Raw genomic sequence first — 16,840 nt, 5'->3', positions numbered from 1 at the left:
CTATGTTCAAACATCATCTCTGACACACGTTTGTGTCTCTGCAGCAAAGTGATTAAAGTCGGAGGATTTGCTTTCCTGCAGATTCATCGTCCACTGAGCTGGACTTTAAAAACTTATTTTAACTGGACGTCAGTCACAAAGAGACGCTCCCTCACACACGACTGCAGCTCTGATCACACATCAGCTCATCGTGGTCTGACAGAAACCTGGACCAGGTGCAACATTAACAGCCCAACACAAGAAAATCAACAAAGACAAGCAGAGCTGCATTTATGGTGATTTTTATTCAAGGTGCTGCGGCGCTGTGGCTTAGTGGTTAAAGCACCTGTCTTGTAAACAGGGGATCCTGGGTTCAAATCCCAGCGGTGCCTGATGCTCAGTGAATCTGGCAGAAACATTATTTGTAGTAAGGAAGATGTTTGTGTGAACTCTCAGAAACATGCAGACAAGATATGGCAAGTGAAAGGGCTTTTAATGTGAAAATCCAACAGGCGTCACATGAGAAATATTTGATTCTTTAGGACCCGTATTTATCATGACCCCGTGTTTCTTCAGGCTTTAACTCTCACAATGCATGCTGGGAAGTCTGATGATCTGCTAGTTTAGTGTCATTAAAAACTTAAAAACTTTCTCAGTTGATTTATTCTTTAGGGCTCGTCCTCTGAGACCAAGAACATCTAAAAGAAATAACAAGTGCATGTGCGTGTGTGTGTGCGTGTGTGTGTGTGTGTGTGTTTACACATTAAATCTGTCTCTATAGGATCCATTAGTGTGTGAATGGGGGCTTAGTGCTACACTATTGTTGAAACTGCAGTTGTCAACATCTGGACAGATGCTAACCTCACGCAACATGTGCATTAACACGTCACAGCGCTTCCAACAACTCGCTGCGTTTTCACTGACGATGAACTGAAACTGATCAGGTCTCAGATCCAGGTCCACGCCAGGAACCTGGACCTGTCTGTGTGTGTGTGTGTGTGTGTCCTCTGTCTGTGTGTGTGTGTCCTCTGTGTGTGTGTGTGTGTCCTCTGTCTGTGTGTGTGTGTCCTCTGTCTGTGTGTGTGGACTGAGGGACGTCTCGGTCTCTGGAGGCTAAAGTCCTCGTCCTCGTCCTCGCTGCAGTTTTTCATTTGGCTGCAGATGCATTATAACAATCCCATTTTCAGGAGCAGCTCCTCTGGACGAGGCCTGAGGGGATGAGTGAGTAAAACCACTTTGTTTCATTATATAATGTTGGAACGGAGCAAATATAATAATATTAATGGGATAATTTAATGCAATTTTCTTTATTTGATGCACTCTGACTCTGACGGCTAATCTGAAAGCTTTGTTTAAAATAGATTGAAAAATGAAAGAAGTCCAAACAGCTAATCCTCCTGTGAGGTCAGACACACTGATACTGACAGAGAACATGGGCTCCACCTCCGCACCTGAGCACACACACCTGGATCTCCCCTCACACACACATCATGAACTACCCACTCACACACACCTGGATCTCCCCTCACACACACATCATGAACTACTCACTCACACACACCTGGATCTCCCCTCACACACACATCATGAACTACCCACTCACACACACCTGGATCTCCCCTCACACACACATCATGAACTACCCACTCACACACACACGAACGCTCAGGGTCAGGGTTCTGTCTGCGGTTCCGATCCGACTTTGTGTGGAAAGATTCTCCACTCCAGATGTCGGACGTCTCTCCTTCAGGTGTGTCCTGGTCTGGACCGGACCGGGTCTCTGAGGGGCTCCTGGTCCCGGATCCTCACGTCACTGCAGCAGCTGAGACTCAGAACTGGATCGGACCGAATGAAAATCTGTCACTTCATGTTTCTATCATTTGCTGCTGCAGGTGAACAGAGACTGAGAGTTTACTCACCTGGACAGACTGATGATGTCATGTTCCTTTGATTTATTCTCAGATTTATTAAATGAAAAAAAGAAAATATAATCACATTTTTACGTTTTATTCTTTTGTTCTTTTGCTGTTTGGCATCAGAATAAAGAGAAACAATGAGCCGGTCTCTTTATTTCTCTCGATGAATCTCGGACTGAAAGTCAAGCGTGATGAAAAGCTGCTTCAGTGTTTCTGCAGGTTGTTCGCTCAGATCGGATCCTTCTGTGGTTAATGGCTTGTTTTCTGGACGAATCATCAGAGTTAATCCTCCAGAACAAGAACACGCTGAAGAATAATGAAAATAATAGATAAAAGGCTTTAATCTGCCTCTTAACGTAGCCACAGTTGTCTAATCCCGATCTTATTTGTTCTCCGCTCTGCTGTATTTTCCCGCTGGATGAGACGCTGTTTAATCGACTTTGGGAGAATTAGTCATTCCTTATTACCGTCGTGGTTTTTACAGGACTTTCCTGGAAAATCCCATTCAACACACATTTTAATTTCATTTCTGCAGCTCAATCATGTTGAGGGCAATGTAAATAATCCAATAACATTAATCATCATTTCTTTTCCTTTTTTTCCCTCCAAAAATAGACCAGCGGCGGCGGATTGGAGGCCGGAGACGCTGTGTTCACTCTGCTTTATTGGTTTTGTCCAAGCGCTGATGGTTTTATAAAATGTCATCATGATCCCAATTACTCAGCAGGAGCAGAAGATTTCTTCTGTTGATCTGAGGAAGTGAGGCGCCGCCGCGCTCCGCCACTTCCTGTTTCCTGGAGGAGAGAGAACGTCACTCTCCCCAGCAGCACATTTCAGAAACGAGGTTTAATATTTTTCACTCCTGTATTTTTCTGTCTTTGTTTTCCTCTTTGATCTTTATCGTCGTTCTTCACCTTCTTCCTTCTTTCTTTCTTTCTTTCTTTCTTTCTTTCTTTCTACATTTTAAGTCTTAAGTGTTTTTATTATCTTACTACAGGTTAGCTAACTGATGCTAGCTAGCTGCTAGCTCCCTGTCATCTCCAGTGTCAGCTTGTCATTTCATGACCGATATAAAACTTCATATATGATGAGTCAGCTGTTCTGACGCTGATGATTTGTTCGTAGCTGAAACTAGTTCGTTGATATTAAATATTAAATAATCACTATTTAATTTTCTTTATCTTATAACATCGACATGTCAGACGCATGTGGACCTGTTCTATCCTGATTATGAAGTTGTATTATAATTTTGACTCGATGTATTTATATAATAAGCCGTTCACAGAACACGTCGGGTCAGACACGTGACAGAGTGAGTGTGTGAGCACATGAAGAGTGTGTCCTCGCTGCATCATGAAGGTTCCCTGCAGAGACCTCCGTGACAGAGTGGACAGAGTGGACAGAGTGGACAAAGAGGACAGTGTGGACAGAGTGGACAGTGTGGACAGAGTGGACAGAGTGGACAGTGTGGACAGTGTGGACAGAGTGGACAGTGTGGACAGTGTGGACAGAGTGGACAGTGTGGACAGTGTGGACAGTGTGGACAGAGTGGACAGTGTGGACAGTGTGGACAGTGTGGACAGTGTGGACAGTGTGGACAGTGTGGACAGAGTGGACAGTGTGGACAGAGTGTCCTCGCTGCAGCAGATTGGACAGGAGAACCACAGCTGATAAGATGCAGCCTAATAAGACTCAGAAAATAAGGCAGCTCAGTCCAGATGTCCCCGCTGCGTCCTCTAATCCAGACTGAAGCCTCGTCTTACAAGATGAAAGTGGAATCTTCTATCAATTATGATCCAAACATACTGAATTATATCCCACAAATCCTTCAAATTATTCCCTAATAATCCTCCTGATGGGATCACATGACCCAGATAGAGCAGAACCAGCTCCTGCTCAACCTTTATATCCTGCAGACATTTATCACACACACTCACACACACACACACACACACACACACACACACACACACACACACACACACACACACACACACACACACTCACACTCACACACACACACTCACACACACACTCAGGTGTTTCCAAATGTACAAATAATAATGAGCATCACTAAATTCATAATCATAGAACAGGTTGTAAAGGAATATTGTTTCACATGTTTCTGCAAAGAGACAAAAGTAAAGAGACATGAAACAAACACTTTTGACCTGATTTCACTTTGTGATTTTTCTTCCATAAACATGATTTAAATTCCAGAAACAGCCCAATTTTTTATTCAGCGTTAAAATGTTAAAAACATTAAAAATGTCTTCTCTCTCTCCGTTCACAGTTATTCTGTGTTTTCTTCCTGGTTTCACTCTGATGTCACGTGTTGTTGTTGTTGTTGTTGTTGTTGTTGTTGTTGTTGTCAGCTGTCTGTTAAACCTGTTTGTGTTTTAATCTCCTTTTTACTTTAATATAAAACTGTTCTGTTGTTGTTGTCGTCAGATGAATAAAGTAAAACTTGATAAAGTTTCATCACTACGATCAGACTGTGTCTCTGACACATGATGTTTCATGCTCTTCACCTGGAGGGAAAAAGAAGGATGATGGATCTACCTACAGATCTATAGGTTACAGTGTTTAATATAGCATTTCTATATTCTGTCCATCTTGTCCTAAAGGAATATTGTTCTCTGTGTTTCTGTCTTTGTGTGTCGATTAACAACTTAGTTGGATTATCGTCTCAAACTGACGTAATTGTCTCTAAATGACATTTGTATGTAAATCTGCAGGACGATTAGGATCCACTCAGCTCTGCTTTGTTGTTCTGACCATCAGAGTGATGAAAATAAAAAGGCAGCAGAAAGATTACAGAACCATTAACGGGCCCCGACCCATTAACTGATAAAAAGCTATTAGAGGCTTATAGATTAAATTACATATATGGAGCAGAGTGATGATGAAGGCTCAGCAAGAAGAGGAGGAGGAGGAGGGTGGAGGTGTGGTGGACAGACATGGTGGAGGGGGGGTTATGGAAATGACCTGTACATGGTCATACACATGTAATATACACATGTAATATACACATGTAATATACACATGTAATATACACATGTAATATACACATGTAATATACATATGTAATATACACATGTAATATACATATGTAATATACACATGTAATATACATATGTAATATACACATGTAATATACACATGTAATATACACATGTAATATACACATGTATGTTTATGTATATTTATCATTAAAGCAGATCATTTTAAAAGTCTCACAGGTGTTTGGTCTTTGTCCTCTGAGGACGGAAATAAACAAAGCAAAGAAACATTTATGTGTTTTATGGCAGAAAATTTAGTATTTTCTTTGAATCTTTTCACATTTAAACCAAATCACTTGTTTGATCTATAGAGTCATATTAATCCTTTTGTTTTTCTTTTCTCTGAAGATGTTTATAGAGAATGTAATTATTATAATTAATTAACCCTAACCTTGGTATAAAGCCAATAAAAAAAAGTTTAAGATTTATATTTATTTACTGCAATTTAATAAAAACATAAGAAACTAAATGACGGTTCATTCAGGCCTGTAAACATGAAAACTCCCGCCCACAGGAAAGAAGCTGTTCTCACAGAAACATGTAGAACATCCGTCTGATCAGTTAAAGTGAGCTGTGGTGTGGAGGGAGAGGTCAAAGGTCACAGGAGCTGCAGGGTGTCGCGGCCTGATGACCTCAGACAACAGACCCACTGAAGAGTGGACGACACGTCAGTGTCAGGAACTCTCCCATATATACACATATTTACATATATAATAAATATATAACAAATATTTATACATATAATATACATTTAAATATATATAATATCAGTTAGTTGAGTTTTTGATGTGCGCTTCATTGTATTTCATTTAGTTTGTCTGCAGCTTCTTAAATTGTTTATTTTTTTATTTCATTTTTATTATTTTTATTATTAATTAGATTTTTATTAGACTATTTTAGTTGTAAATAAAACACTATGAGCTGCAGCTCGCTGAACAAAGACGCAAATAAAGTTTATTATTATTATTATTATTATTATTGTTGTTGTTGTTGTTGTTGTTCTTCTTCTTCTTCTTCTTCTTCTTCTTCTTCTTCTTCTTCCATGGTTCACTGAGGGATTGTTAATGCAACAGTTTGTCCTCCTCCTCCTTCCATCCTGTTGATCAATGATAACAGAGAAAGGCCTCCACACACACACACACACACACACACACACACACACACACACACACACACACACACACACACACCATATGGTGTTGAACGAGGAGGCACACTCCCACCAGATTCCCCACAGACCCTCACTCTCCTCTCAGCGTCTGATTGGCTGCTGCAGGTTAATGAGGCTTCACGCCACCTGCTCCTGACAGACACAGAGGAGGGAAAATGATTCTGCACTTTATCAATGAGTCAGTCTGGAGTTCTGTTGCGCCCCCTACAGGATACAGGTGTCATTACAGCCACAAAGGTTTTTCAGCTATTTAAATTCAGTGGAGGAGCTGAACATGTTGAATGAAGGTTCATCCTCTGGAGAGCAGGAAGACCATTATTATTATTATTATTATTATTATTATTATTATTGTTATTAATATTATTATTATTATTATTATTATCATCAAAGAAGTAATCAAAAATAAACTGGCTGGAGCTGATTAACCCTCACATGCTCTTCATGTTTCTGCCTCCACATTATAGTAGGACTCAGTAGTGAATCTAGAACCACAGATCATAGAAAGTATCAACAGCGTCTCTGACACTAAGACATGGAGGATTAATCCTTCATTAATGTGTGGGAGCAGAGAGGCATTGCAGGGGCAGATCTGGTGTCTGTGTAGGGTTAGAGATGTGGCGGGAACACAGAAGGTTGTGGTGACAGTGTCGAGGTCCCCCTTGAACTCAGACAGGGCATGTACAGTTTCACAGTTTCAAGATCCCCTAAAACCTCCATGTTCCTTCATCTGACCCACAGATCTAATATCTGTGGATCTACAGTCCACTTCAGTAGATACGGCTCAGATTCGACCTGAACAGCCTCAATGTGTAGCACCTGAACAAAAGTACAAAATATAAAAATATTTGAATTTTTTGGTATTTTGGGTCACTTTAGGAAAAGTCATCAAATTTCAAAATGTCAAAAACGGGTCAAATTTGACGTGAACAGTGTGTGAGGGTTAAAAACAGTTTAATAAATGAGAGATAAATGTAAATATCTGACACTCACAGTCATGGACAGTTCCACACATCAGAAACACTAGATAATAAAAATCATTTAACCTTTAAAAAAATGATTTACAGTCCAACTGTATAATCTGTGTTTGGTTGTGAACATGAACATGAATGTTTGTTAAACTCCTTCTCATAACTAAACATTAAGCATTAGCATTTTTTATATATAAATACATTTATTAATTTCATAACTTAAGGAGAAAAAGTTTTATTTTATGTTTTTTTTATTTCCATATCAAACAGTAAAACTGTTTCTTTACTAAAATAAAGCCTTTTTTTTCACAAAACTTTATTGAACAACAATGAGTAGAATAAACAGACAGGTGCTCAGTATCTCAGTCTGGGCTGATACAGTATCAAGTAGGTAATAAACAATACACTATATAAAAATAATGTGAGGATATACAGAACAAGTATATTGCAAAATTCTGAATCATACACAAAATCAATGAGTAAAACAAACAACAAATTAAATGACAAGGGGAAAAGGGTTTATTTCTCTTTGAATAGTTCTTCATATATTTTGACAGTTTTGTTACATTTAGCTGATTTTAACAGCTGTAGTGTTTTAATATTCTCTAAAAATTCAGTTGAAAATCTGAAAAAATTTGGGGAAGTTTTTGCAAATCTGCGTTTGTGGATATGAAACTTGCCAAATAGAATCAATAAGTTAACTATAAATTAAATTTTCTTGTTTTCGTGATCAAAACAAGTGATGACACTTTTACAGTGAATTTTGACATATTTCGTTTTACACAATATATATCTCTCAGTATCTTTTAGAGAGAAAAGAGAGAAAAGAGAGAAAAGAGAGCATGATGTCTTAAGAACTGTAACAAGTACAAGCCTTGAATAAACTCTGGCTTAATATGGGTTCCTTAAGGAATATAAAGTAATAGAACCTCTTAGAATCTTAAGCACCAAGTCAGAGATGTAAACCCTATTTGACCAGAAGTTTAACATCTTATTAACACACCTCAAATAATGAACTTGGACACGTGATGTCATGTGATCAGAGTTAAGTGTTGTTGTGAGTCTCTTTAGACAGACTCTGCAGTAATTCTTCTACCGTCGATGATCACCTCAGCTGTAGTTTTCTTCTCTTCTTTGCTTTGCTTTGTCAACAAGAGGCCAAAGTTTTTTTTCGACATTGTCTCTCCGAGTATGTCAAGTCCTCAGCAAGTCGCAGACTCTTGTCCTTCCTCACAGTGACGCACAGTGACGCACAGTGACGCTCACTGACGCTCTCCTCATCCTCTGTTGAAGGTGCACATGGTGAACTGAATAATCACCGGGCGTGGGCTCCTGTCTTCCCTGGGGCGTCCGAGCCGATGTACAGTTTCGATGAGGAAACCCAGCTTGTTTTTCTCCTCTGGAACCAGTTGCTCTGCCTCGTAGTTTCGGCCACGTTAACCTTGTGTCGTCATCAGTCAGCGCCGTGTTGTTGACAGTAAAGCGAGTGAACAGTAAAGATCGGAGAGTAGAATGAGGAGAAAAGTGAACGAAGTGTTGAATTAACGGAGCAGCTGCTGACGGTTTCTGCTCGGTGGGTAAACACATGTTTTACTGTTTGTCCTGTAACAGAAACAAACTGCAGTTTGACCGGCGGGACTCTGTTAGCCTGCTGCTAGTTTAAAACCTTCATGCTAATCGGCTAACAGGTTGCTGCCAGTGTCAGGTTTCAGCTAACTGATAGCATAAAATGTTCTTTAAACAGACAGCTAATGTAATACTATTCCTCATATACTGCTGCAGGAATGAGTCGTAAATCACAGGAATAAGTTTTAGCATTTTAGCTCCTCCGGTTCCCTCGTCCTGAAGTCGACGTGTTGTTTTGGTTCGATATTTGAATCAGGTCGATGTTTAACACAAGCTCAAGATATTTTCACTTTTTATTCTACAACATAAAACACATCAGTAAATACTCCAGGCCAGATTTATTTAAACTTTTACGTCTGTTAAAAAAGGCCGGTTGCTATCAAGTGTCTAAGTGAGACTTCAGAGGTTGTCGGGGACGTTAAACGTCATCACTTCTACGCACCTGTTTACCTTTAGAGCCTCGTTCTGTTTGTACAAACTGTCACTTACTCTGTCAGAGGAAAAAGACTTTTGTTGAATATGTCAGAGCTGAATCAAACTACAAGTTGGAAGCTTAGTGATGATGTAGAAGTCATGCGACGGTGTTGTAGTTCGTTTATAGCCTAGCATTAGCTTTTTTATTCTGGTGATTGTATTTGGGCTTTAGAAATTATAAAAGTTATGTTAATCAGTGAAGATTATTCTCTTGAACATAATTAGTAAGTAAGTAAAATAAATAAACTTGTGTTTCTCACAGAGTTTAGTTTCTGCTTTTTGCGAGGGGGCCAGGGTGATGCTAACTTCCGGGTTGGGCTACAGAAATACGTCATCCCAGCAGCACTAACTTCAGTTCAGTTCAAATGTTTGTTGGCATGAAAGTTTTAGAAAAAGTATGTTACCAAAGCAGTAAAATACAATTTATAAGATATTAAATGCAACAAACAGCACCAAGATCCACATACATCCATATATTATTTATATTTTTACCGTTTATTGTTTGCATGTGTATTATCACCATATTTTGTGATATCTAATGGACAGTTGGCATAAGTTGTGTCCTGTTGCACTTTCTGCATTTTCTTGATGTTCCTCCAACAAGCAACAGGTTTCGGACAGAATTACAATAATTCATGTGAATATATAAATGTTAACAATAATTTTCACCACAGCAATTCAACCTGATTTCACACCAAACTCCATCCAACTTTAAAAGCGTTGGATATGATTAGTTGAAACTTACAGGGACCCTGTGTTGAGGGGAAATGAAGCAGCAGACTGAAACTGATTGTAAAATGTGTGATGTCGGGTTTTACTACCTGTGTACTTTTCCTGATAAGATATGTTTACAGGTTCATTCAGCAGCTGCTGCCTCCGACACACAGGGGAAATAAGTCTCCTGTTTAATGTGAATAATAAAGTATTTTCTAAAATCTCTTGTAGCTCCACACAGAATGAGTCGAGATGAAGAGACCAAAGCTGGCTGGAGTTTTCCTCTTTGTGGGCTGCCTGCTCGCCTACCTGATGTTTGTGAAGCGTCACTACGCCGTCTCCAAGCCTGACGCATACAGACTACCTCCCCACCACCAGGCCGGCTCCGACCTGACCGGAGACGACAGGCCGGCCTCCGCTGCCCGACAGAGCTTCCAGTATGGCATCATGTTCGACGCTGGGAGCACTGGGACCAGAATCCACATCTTCAAGTTCCAGATAGAGGAGAAAGGTACAGCAGAGGACAGGACGCAGTGGAGTTCAGTAGAATATGAGCGTGCGCTCTGTCCCACATACATATTTAGTCCAGAGCTGCAACAGTTGGTTGATAATTGATTGGTGGATTGAAATGAATCAGCAGCTATGTTGATAATCAATGAATCATTTCAGACACTTTCAGGTTCCAGCCGCTCATGTGAACATTTGATGTTTTTCTTTTTCTCCTTTAGACAAAATAAGACATTAACAGTAAAGACGTCACCATGGACAATATTCAAAAATGTTTTATACAAAACAAATATATTCAACTTGATTGATAAAATATTAATGAAGATTGAGTTAAGTCCAGAGTCTGACTTATTCTGTTATTAAGACATCGATACATCATGTGAGTTTAGTTTGTCAATCAAAGCTGAGTCTGAATTCACTCCCTGTTTTATTTGAGTCTGAACTCTGAGTCACTGTCTGAAAAATTCATTCATTCATTTTCTATCACACATCAGACTCTTTGTTCTTTTGTCCTCATGGAGTCTTTGCTTCCTGCTCTGTGTGTGGAGCAGCGCAGTGAGTCTCAGTGAGATGCAGTAGAGGACGGTATAATATTTGATATGTTGAGACTCTATATGATTCATATGGATGGTTCAGATTAAATGTTTTAAAGCAGACTTCTCTGAATCACTCAGTGTATTTAAAGCCTCGTTGGCCTCAAACATTAATTACCAGATGTGAGTCCCGCAGACAGGAGCAGCTTTCAGGCCGTAAGTCGTGGCGCTGCTGGCAGAGTCCGAGCGGACACAAACTCATTACAGCGTTTCAGAGGGTTTGGGTTTATTAGGCTTAGAGGAAGTTTCCTGCAGCGCTCGGCCAAATGCCTTCGTTATCGCATTTAGCCGCTAAGCTAAATCACACAGGCTGAGTGCTGTTTTGGCTCCTTTGTTAGCAGCAGAGCTAACCGGACTAATGGTAGCACCTGTTAGTTATACAGACTGGGATTGTCATTAAGAGCTTAATGACAGCTCAGATGTAGGCACAGGTCCAGGATCAGGCCGTCAGGAATTAAATAAAGTGAAATTAAACGAGGCTGAGGACTTTCTTTTATCAATGTAAACATGTGTAAACAATCATTCTGATCGTTTTATCCACTGTGTGTTTGTGTTTGTGGTTATTGAACCTGCAGAAGCTCCTCAACTGGCCCACGAGACGTTCAGGGCCATCAAACCTGGCCTGTCTGCGTATGCCGACGATCCTGACAAGGTGCACACCGTGTATATTTATTTATGGTCACAACATCGGCTAAAGGAGGACTATCTGACCCTGTTCAAAATCTAATGGAGGCTTTGGTGGAGATTTAAAATGTTGAATAAACAAATATTCATATAGCTGGATTTAACTACAGGGTCCTACTACTACAGCCAGCTTCTCAGTTTACGCTTTTATTTTGATCCATTTCTGTGTCACAGTTTGTTTCCTTTCACACCCCCCCCCCACAGTGTGCGTCAGGGATCGTGGAGCTGTTGGAGGTTGCGAAGTCGAGCATCCCCCCCCCCATCTGGAACATCACCCCTGTGGTCCTGAAGGCAACGGCCGGCCTCCGTCTGCTGCCTGGAGAGAAGGCCAACCACCTGCTGGACAAGGTGAGACACACACACACACACGCACATGCACACACACGCGCACACACACACACACACACACACACTCTTTTTCCTGTGTAACATAATGAAAGTGTGGTTACATAATTATCTTGATTGGGTTTGATGCTTTTATAACTTCTCATTTTTTTATTTTGTTTTCATTAAAATTTTAACATATAATTTTTTGCATGTCAGTATTGGATTGAATTCTTTCATTTTTTAATTATTCATTTATTTATTTACGTCAGTGCCCCATTTTTATTTTTTTTAAATGATTAATATTGATTTATTTTTTGCATGCCACTGCTGGATGTTGGATTGAATCATGTTTGATTTTATTTATTTATTAAAATTTATTCATTTGATTAATTTTGGATGCCAGTGTTTCATGTTAGCTTGAATTTTATTTTATTATTTATTATTTAATCTCAACAGATTTATTTATTTTTGAGAATACTGTCGGACTCAATCAAATCAATTCAAAAAGTAAATAAAAATACATTTTAAATAAGATATTAAATAAAAAAAATAAAAAAATAAGAATAAAAATAAAATTACATAATAAAATTAAAAATTAAATAAAAAGATATCTTAAAAAAAAGTAAATAAGTAATTAGAAAACAGACAAACAACTTCAATAACCTCAGTCCACTGTAACATGAGACAACATCAAACCTACAGACATTAAAGATGTAAAGAATCTGATCAGGTAATCAATCACCTGATCACCAGGTCAGATCAATAGCCTCCTGACACCCTCTCTCTGCAGCATCACATTCATCTCCTCCACATTATCCAAATGAATTACTTCAGCTAATAACCTCACATCCCCACACAGCTCCTCCTCCTCCTCCTCTTCATCAGCATCATCATCAGGACGTCGGAGCCAAAAAAGAAAAAGTCTATTAAAGCTTTTAAGTAATCAGTAATAACAGGAGCAGAGCGGTCAGCCAAAATGTGATTTAATCTGAGGCTTTGCTCTTATTATCAGACTGGTCCTGGATCAGCCAAACACAGAGCTGATTACATGGGGGGGGGGCGCATTAGTTTTTATTAAAATATAATATCAATATATGATTATAGTAGAATATTATACCACAGTAACAGAGAGACGTAATGCAGCTAATGTGTTAAAGGGAAACAGAGAGAGGACAGTTTGAATTACACTACAATGAGTTTATACTGATTAATTTCTTCATTAATAATTATTGCATGATAACAAATGAAGTCTGGAAACAGTGGTAACACCAGTAACACCAGCAACTCCAGTAACTCCAGTAACTCCAGCAACTCCAGTAACTCCAGTAACACCAGTAACTCCAGCAACTCCAGCAACACCAGTAACTCCAGCAACTCCAGCAACTCCAGCAATACCAGCAACACCAGTAACACCAGTAACTCTAGCAACTCCAGTAACACCAGCAACACCAGTAACACCAGTAACACCAGTAACACCAGCAACTCCAGTAACTCCAGTAACTCCAGTAACTCCAGTAACACCAGTAACTCCAGCAACTCCAGCAACACCAGTAACACCAGTAACTCTAGCAACTCCAGCAACTCCAGCAACTCCAGCAACACCAGTAACACCAGTAACTCCAGCAACTCCAGTAACTCCAGTAACTCCAGTAACTCCAGCAACACCAGCAACACCAGTAACACCAGTAACACCAGCAACTCCAGTAACTCCAGTAACACCAGCAACAGCAGTAACACCAGCAACTCCGGTAACTCCGGTAACTCCGGTAACACCAGTAACACCAGTAACTCCAGCAACACCAGTAACTCCGGTAACACCAGTAACACCAGTAACACCAGTAACACCAACAACTCCAGCAACACCAGTAACTCCAGTAACTCCAGCAACTCCAGCAACTCCAGCAATACCAGCAACACCAGTAACACCAGTAACTCTAGCAACTCCAGCAACACCAGCAACACCAGTAACACCAGTAACACCAACAACTCCAGCAACACCAGTAACTCCAGTAACTCCAGTAACTCCAGCAACACCAGTAACTCCAGTAACTCCAGTAACTCCAGTAACTCCAGTAACTCCAGTAACTCCAGTAACACCAGTAACTCCAGTAACTCCAGTAACACCAGTAACACCAGTAACACCAGCAACACCAGTAACACCAGTAACTCCAGTAACTCCAGTAACTCCAGCAACACCAGTAACTCCAGTAACACCAGTAACTCCAGTAACTCCAGCAACACCAGTAACTCCAGTAACTCCAGCAACACCAGTAACTCCAGCAACACCAGTAACACCAGTAACTCCAGTAACACCAGCAACACCAGCAACACCAGTAACACCAGTAACTCCAGTAACTCCAGTAACACCAGTAACTCCAGTAACACCAGTAACTCCAGTAACACCAGTAACTCCAGTAACACCAGTAACACCAGTAACACCAGTAACTCCAGTAACTCCAGTAACTCCAGTAACTCCAGTAACTCCAGTAACACCATGTGAACGTCACTGGTTCTGTAACATGTACATTATATTTTAGTTTATTTTAATTGTTTGCTGCTTTTGTCCAAATCAAATTGAATCAAACTTTATTTACACCGACTGTAAAACAACGTTGTTTTCAATAATAAAAAGCAGTAAAATCAATTGAAATGGGACCAAAGAGAAAAGTTAGTATGTGTAATCCAAAAGCTAAAAGGGACGTGTCGACCATATTTGGGATTTTGGGGGCGTGTCTGTATGTAAATTATCCTGGTTTGAACAGGTTCAATTAGTTTACTGATGTGACGTTTGTGTTTTTATCAAATTCTAGATTTAAGGTAAAAGTTCTTCACTTTTAATATAATCTGTAATCGATCAAATCATTTGATCAGCTGATCAGTTGGCTGTGAGTTGGAGGAAGTCACGAATAAATGAAGATGATTGATGAACATCTTGTTGTTTCTCTTCCTGTGCAGGTGAGGGCGCTGTTCCTGGAGTCCCCCTTCCTGTCCAGAGAGGACAGCGTGTCCATCATGGACGGCACTGACGAAGGTAACGTGTCTTTCCTGGTAACTGAAGGTGGGGACATCTGTGGACTGATGGGACCAAGTTGGACCAGGTCTGTCCCAGTCTGGATCAGCTGGACTGGGTCTGTCCCAGTCTGGTTCAGTTGGACTGGGTCTGTCCCAGTCTGGTTCAGCTGGACTGGGTCTGTCCCAGTTGTTGTCCATGTTTGTTTTGGTGGACTTCCTCAGTCTTCAAGTTTCAGCTGATCAGTAGTCTGTTCTCCATCACCTTCTCTGACCGGCATCAGTCTGAAGTTGTACTGGGTCAGACCAGCAGAGAGCTGGACCGGTCTGTGGACAGCAGAGAGTTGTACTGGGTCAGACCAGCAGAGAGCTGGACCGGTCTGTGGACAGCAGAGAGTTGTACTGGGTCAGACCAGCAGAGAGCTGGACCGGTCTGTGGACAGCAGAGAGTTGTACTGGGTCAGACCAGCAGAGAGCTGGACCGGTCTGTGGACAGCAGAGAGTTGTACTGGGTCAGACCAGCAGAGAGCTGGACCGGTCTGTGGACAGCAGAGAGTTGTACTGGGTCAGACCAGCAGAGAGCTGACCCCTCGTAAGGTCTCACCCTGATCTGGATCGCCATCTCTTGATGAGTTTATTAGATCAGAGAGAATCTGTTTGTCGGGTCGTCTCCTGGTGGTTTCAGTGGTTTAATCAGATCCAGTTTCTGCTCCTCCGAGCTCCGGCTCTGATTTCCCCAACGAAAACCTCCAACGTGGAGATTAAAAACCAGATGAAGCAGGAGACGGAGATCCTCGTCAGGCTCGGCGCAAACAACAGTCAGCTGATATATATCCTGCTGCGTGTCAGTATGATCTGTGATCAGTCAGTTCATCAATAAGTAAAATGATCATTGATTAACTGGTTGTTGCTGCAGGTCAGAATCTGCTGTAACACTGGTGATGGACTGAGGCAGAGAACTCGTCCTCCAGTTATCAACATTTAAACCAAGGACTTTGTTGTTTTGTCGACTCTGGGACGTTAAAGCCAGTCGGCCATATTTGTTGGTGACGTGTTTATCAGCGTTTGTTTACCTGTGGAGTCAGAGGGAGGGATTCATTTTTCCACAGAGATGAACAAAACCAGGTGTTTTACCAAGTTGGAAGCAGATCCAAAGTGGAAGCACGTTGAGAACCCATCCTGCAGAAGCTCCTCCCCTCCCTGCTGACGCAGTGACAGAAAAAAACATCATGTTTATGATGTCATCTGTATTGACCTATTGGTTGGGCTGTATGGCATTCAGTATATTACCTGGTGACCATGGTAACACAATGCACATCAGTATCATGACCAGTCACTGATCTGCCTGTTTACCCACAAACCAACAGGTGGACATTTGTGGGAGGAGTTTATTGTGGCGTTTGATATTTTAACACCACGACCATTAAACAGTAAATACCAGACTGGACCAGACCAGCAGGTCACATGTTCTATCAAACCCTCAAATCAAACTGAAACGAATAATTTCAGAAAAAAAAAAAAAAGACAAAGACAAAACACGAGACTAGAAGATTTTTAATTTAATTTAAATGAAAAATAAAATCCTTCACAGTTGTGTAGTGGAAACATGGAGCGGGAGGATCTGAAACATCCAGAAATGTGAATTAAACTGTAGAAGGTGAATGAATCCTGATCCTCCTCCTGCATCACTGCAGGTTCCTCTGAGAACTCATCGTCCTCCCTCCAGGATCCAGATGTGAACCTCTGTACTCCAGCTGTCCCTGCTCCTGCTCCTCCTCCTCCTCCTCCTCCTGCTCCTCCTCCTCCTCCT

At 40.8% G+C, this 16,840-nt stretch overlaps 1 protein-coding gene and 1 non-coding gene across 2 annotated transcripts in view; both read left to right on the top strand.

The window, feature by feature from the left end:
- Positions 1 to 298: 298 nt before the first annotated feature.
- trnat-ugu (transfer RNA threonine (anticodon UGU)) lies at positions 299 to 371 on the top strand. The gene has a single exon. It is a non-coding gene; the product is annotated as a tRNA-Thr (tRNA).
- A 7,985-nt stretch (positions 372 to 8,356) lies between these two features.
- The window catches only part of entpd6 (ectonucleoside triphosphate diphosphohydrolase 6), a 15,512-nt gene continuing 7,028 nt past the window's right edge, over positions 8,357 to 16,840 (top strand). Inside the window, exons 1-5 of the mRNA XM_023395664.2 lie at positions 8,357 to 8,669; positions 10,142 to 10,421; positions 11,586 to 11,662; positions 11,899 to 12,042; positions 14,977 to 15,052. Of these exons, the coding sequence (XP_023251432.1) occupies positions 10,163 to 10,421; positions 11,586 to 11,662; positions 11,899 to 12,042; positions 14,977 to 15,052 (556 nt within the window). The 5' untranslated portion in view covers positions 8,357 to 8,669; positions 10,142 to 10,162. The remainder of the gene's footprint in view (positions 8,670 to 10,141; positions 10,422 to 11,585; positions 11,663 to 11,898; positions 12,043 to 14,976; positions 15,053 to 16,840) is intronic.

The sequence above is a fragment of the Seriola lalandi genome, unplaced genomic scaffold (assembly GCF_002814215.2).
Source record: "Seriola lalandi dorsalis isolate HSWRI2012SDOR001 ecotype SW California unplaced genomic scaffold, Sedor1 jcf7180002054967, whole genome shotgun sequence".
In the NCBI taxonomy this organism is placed as follows: Eukaryota; Metazoa; Chordata; class Actinopteri; order Carangiformes; family Carangidae; genus Seriola; species Seriola lalandi.
The sequence above is the reverse complement of the archived record's forward strand: the minus strand, read 5'-3'. Positions and strand labels throughout refer to the sequence as shown.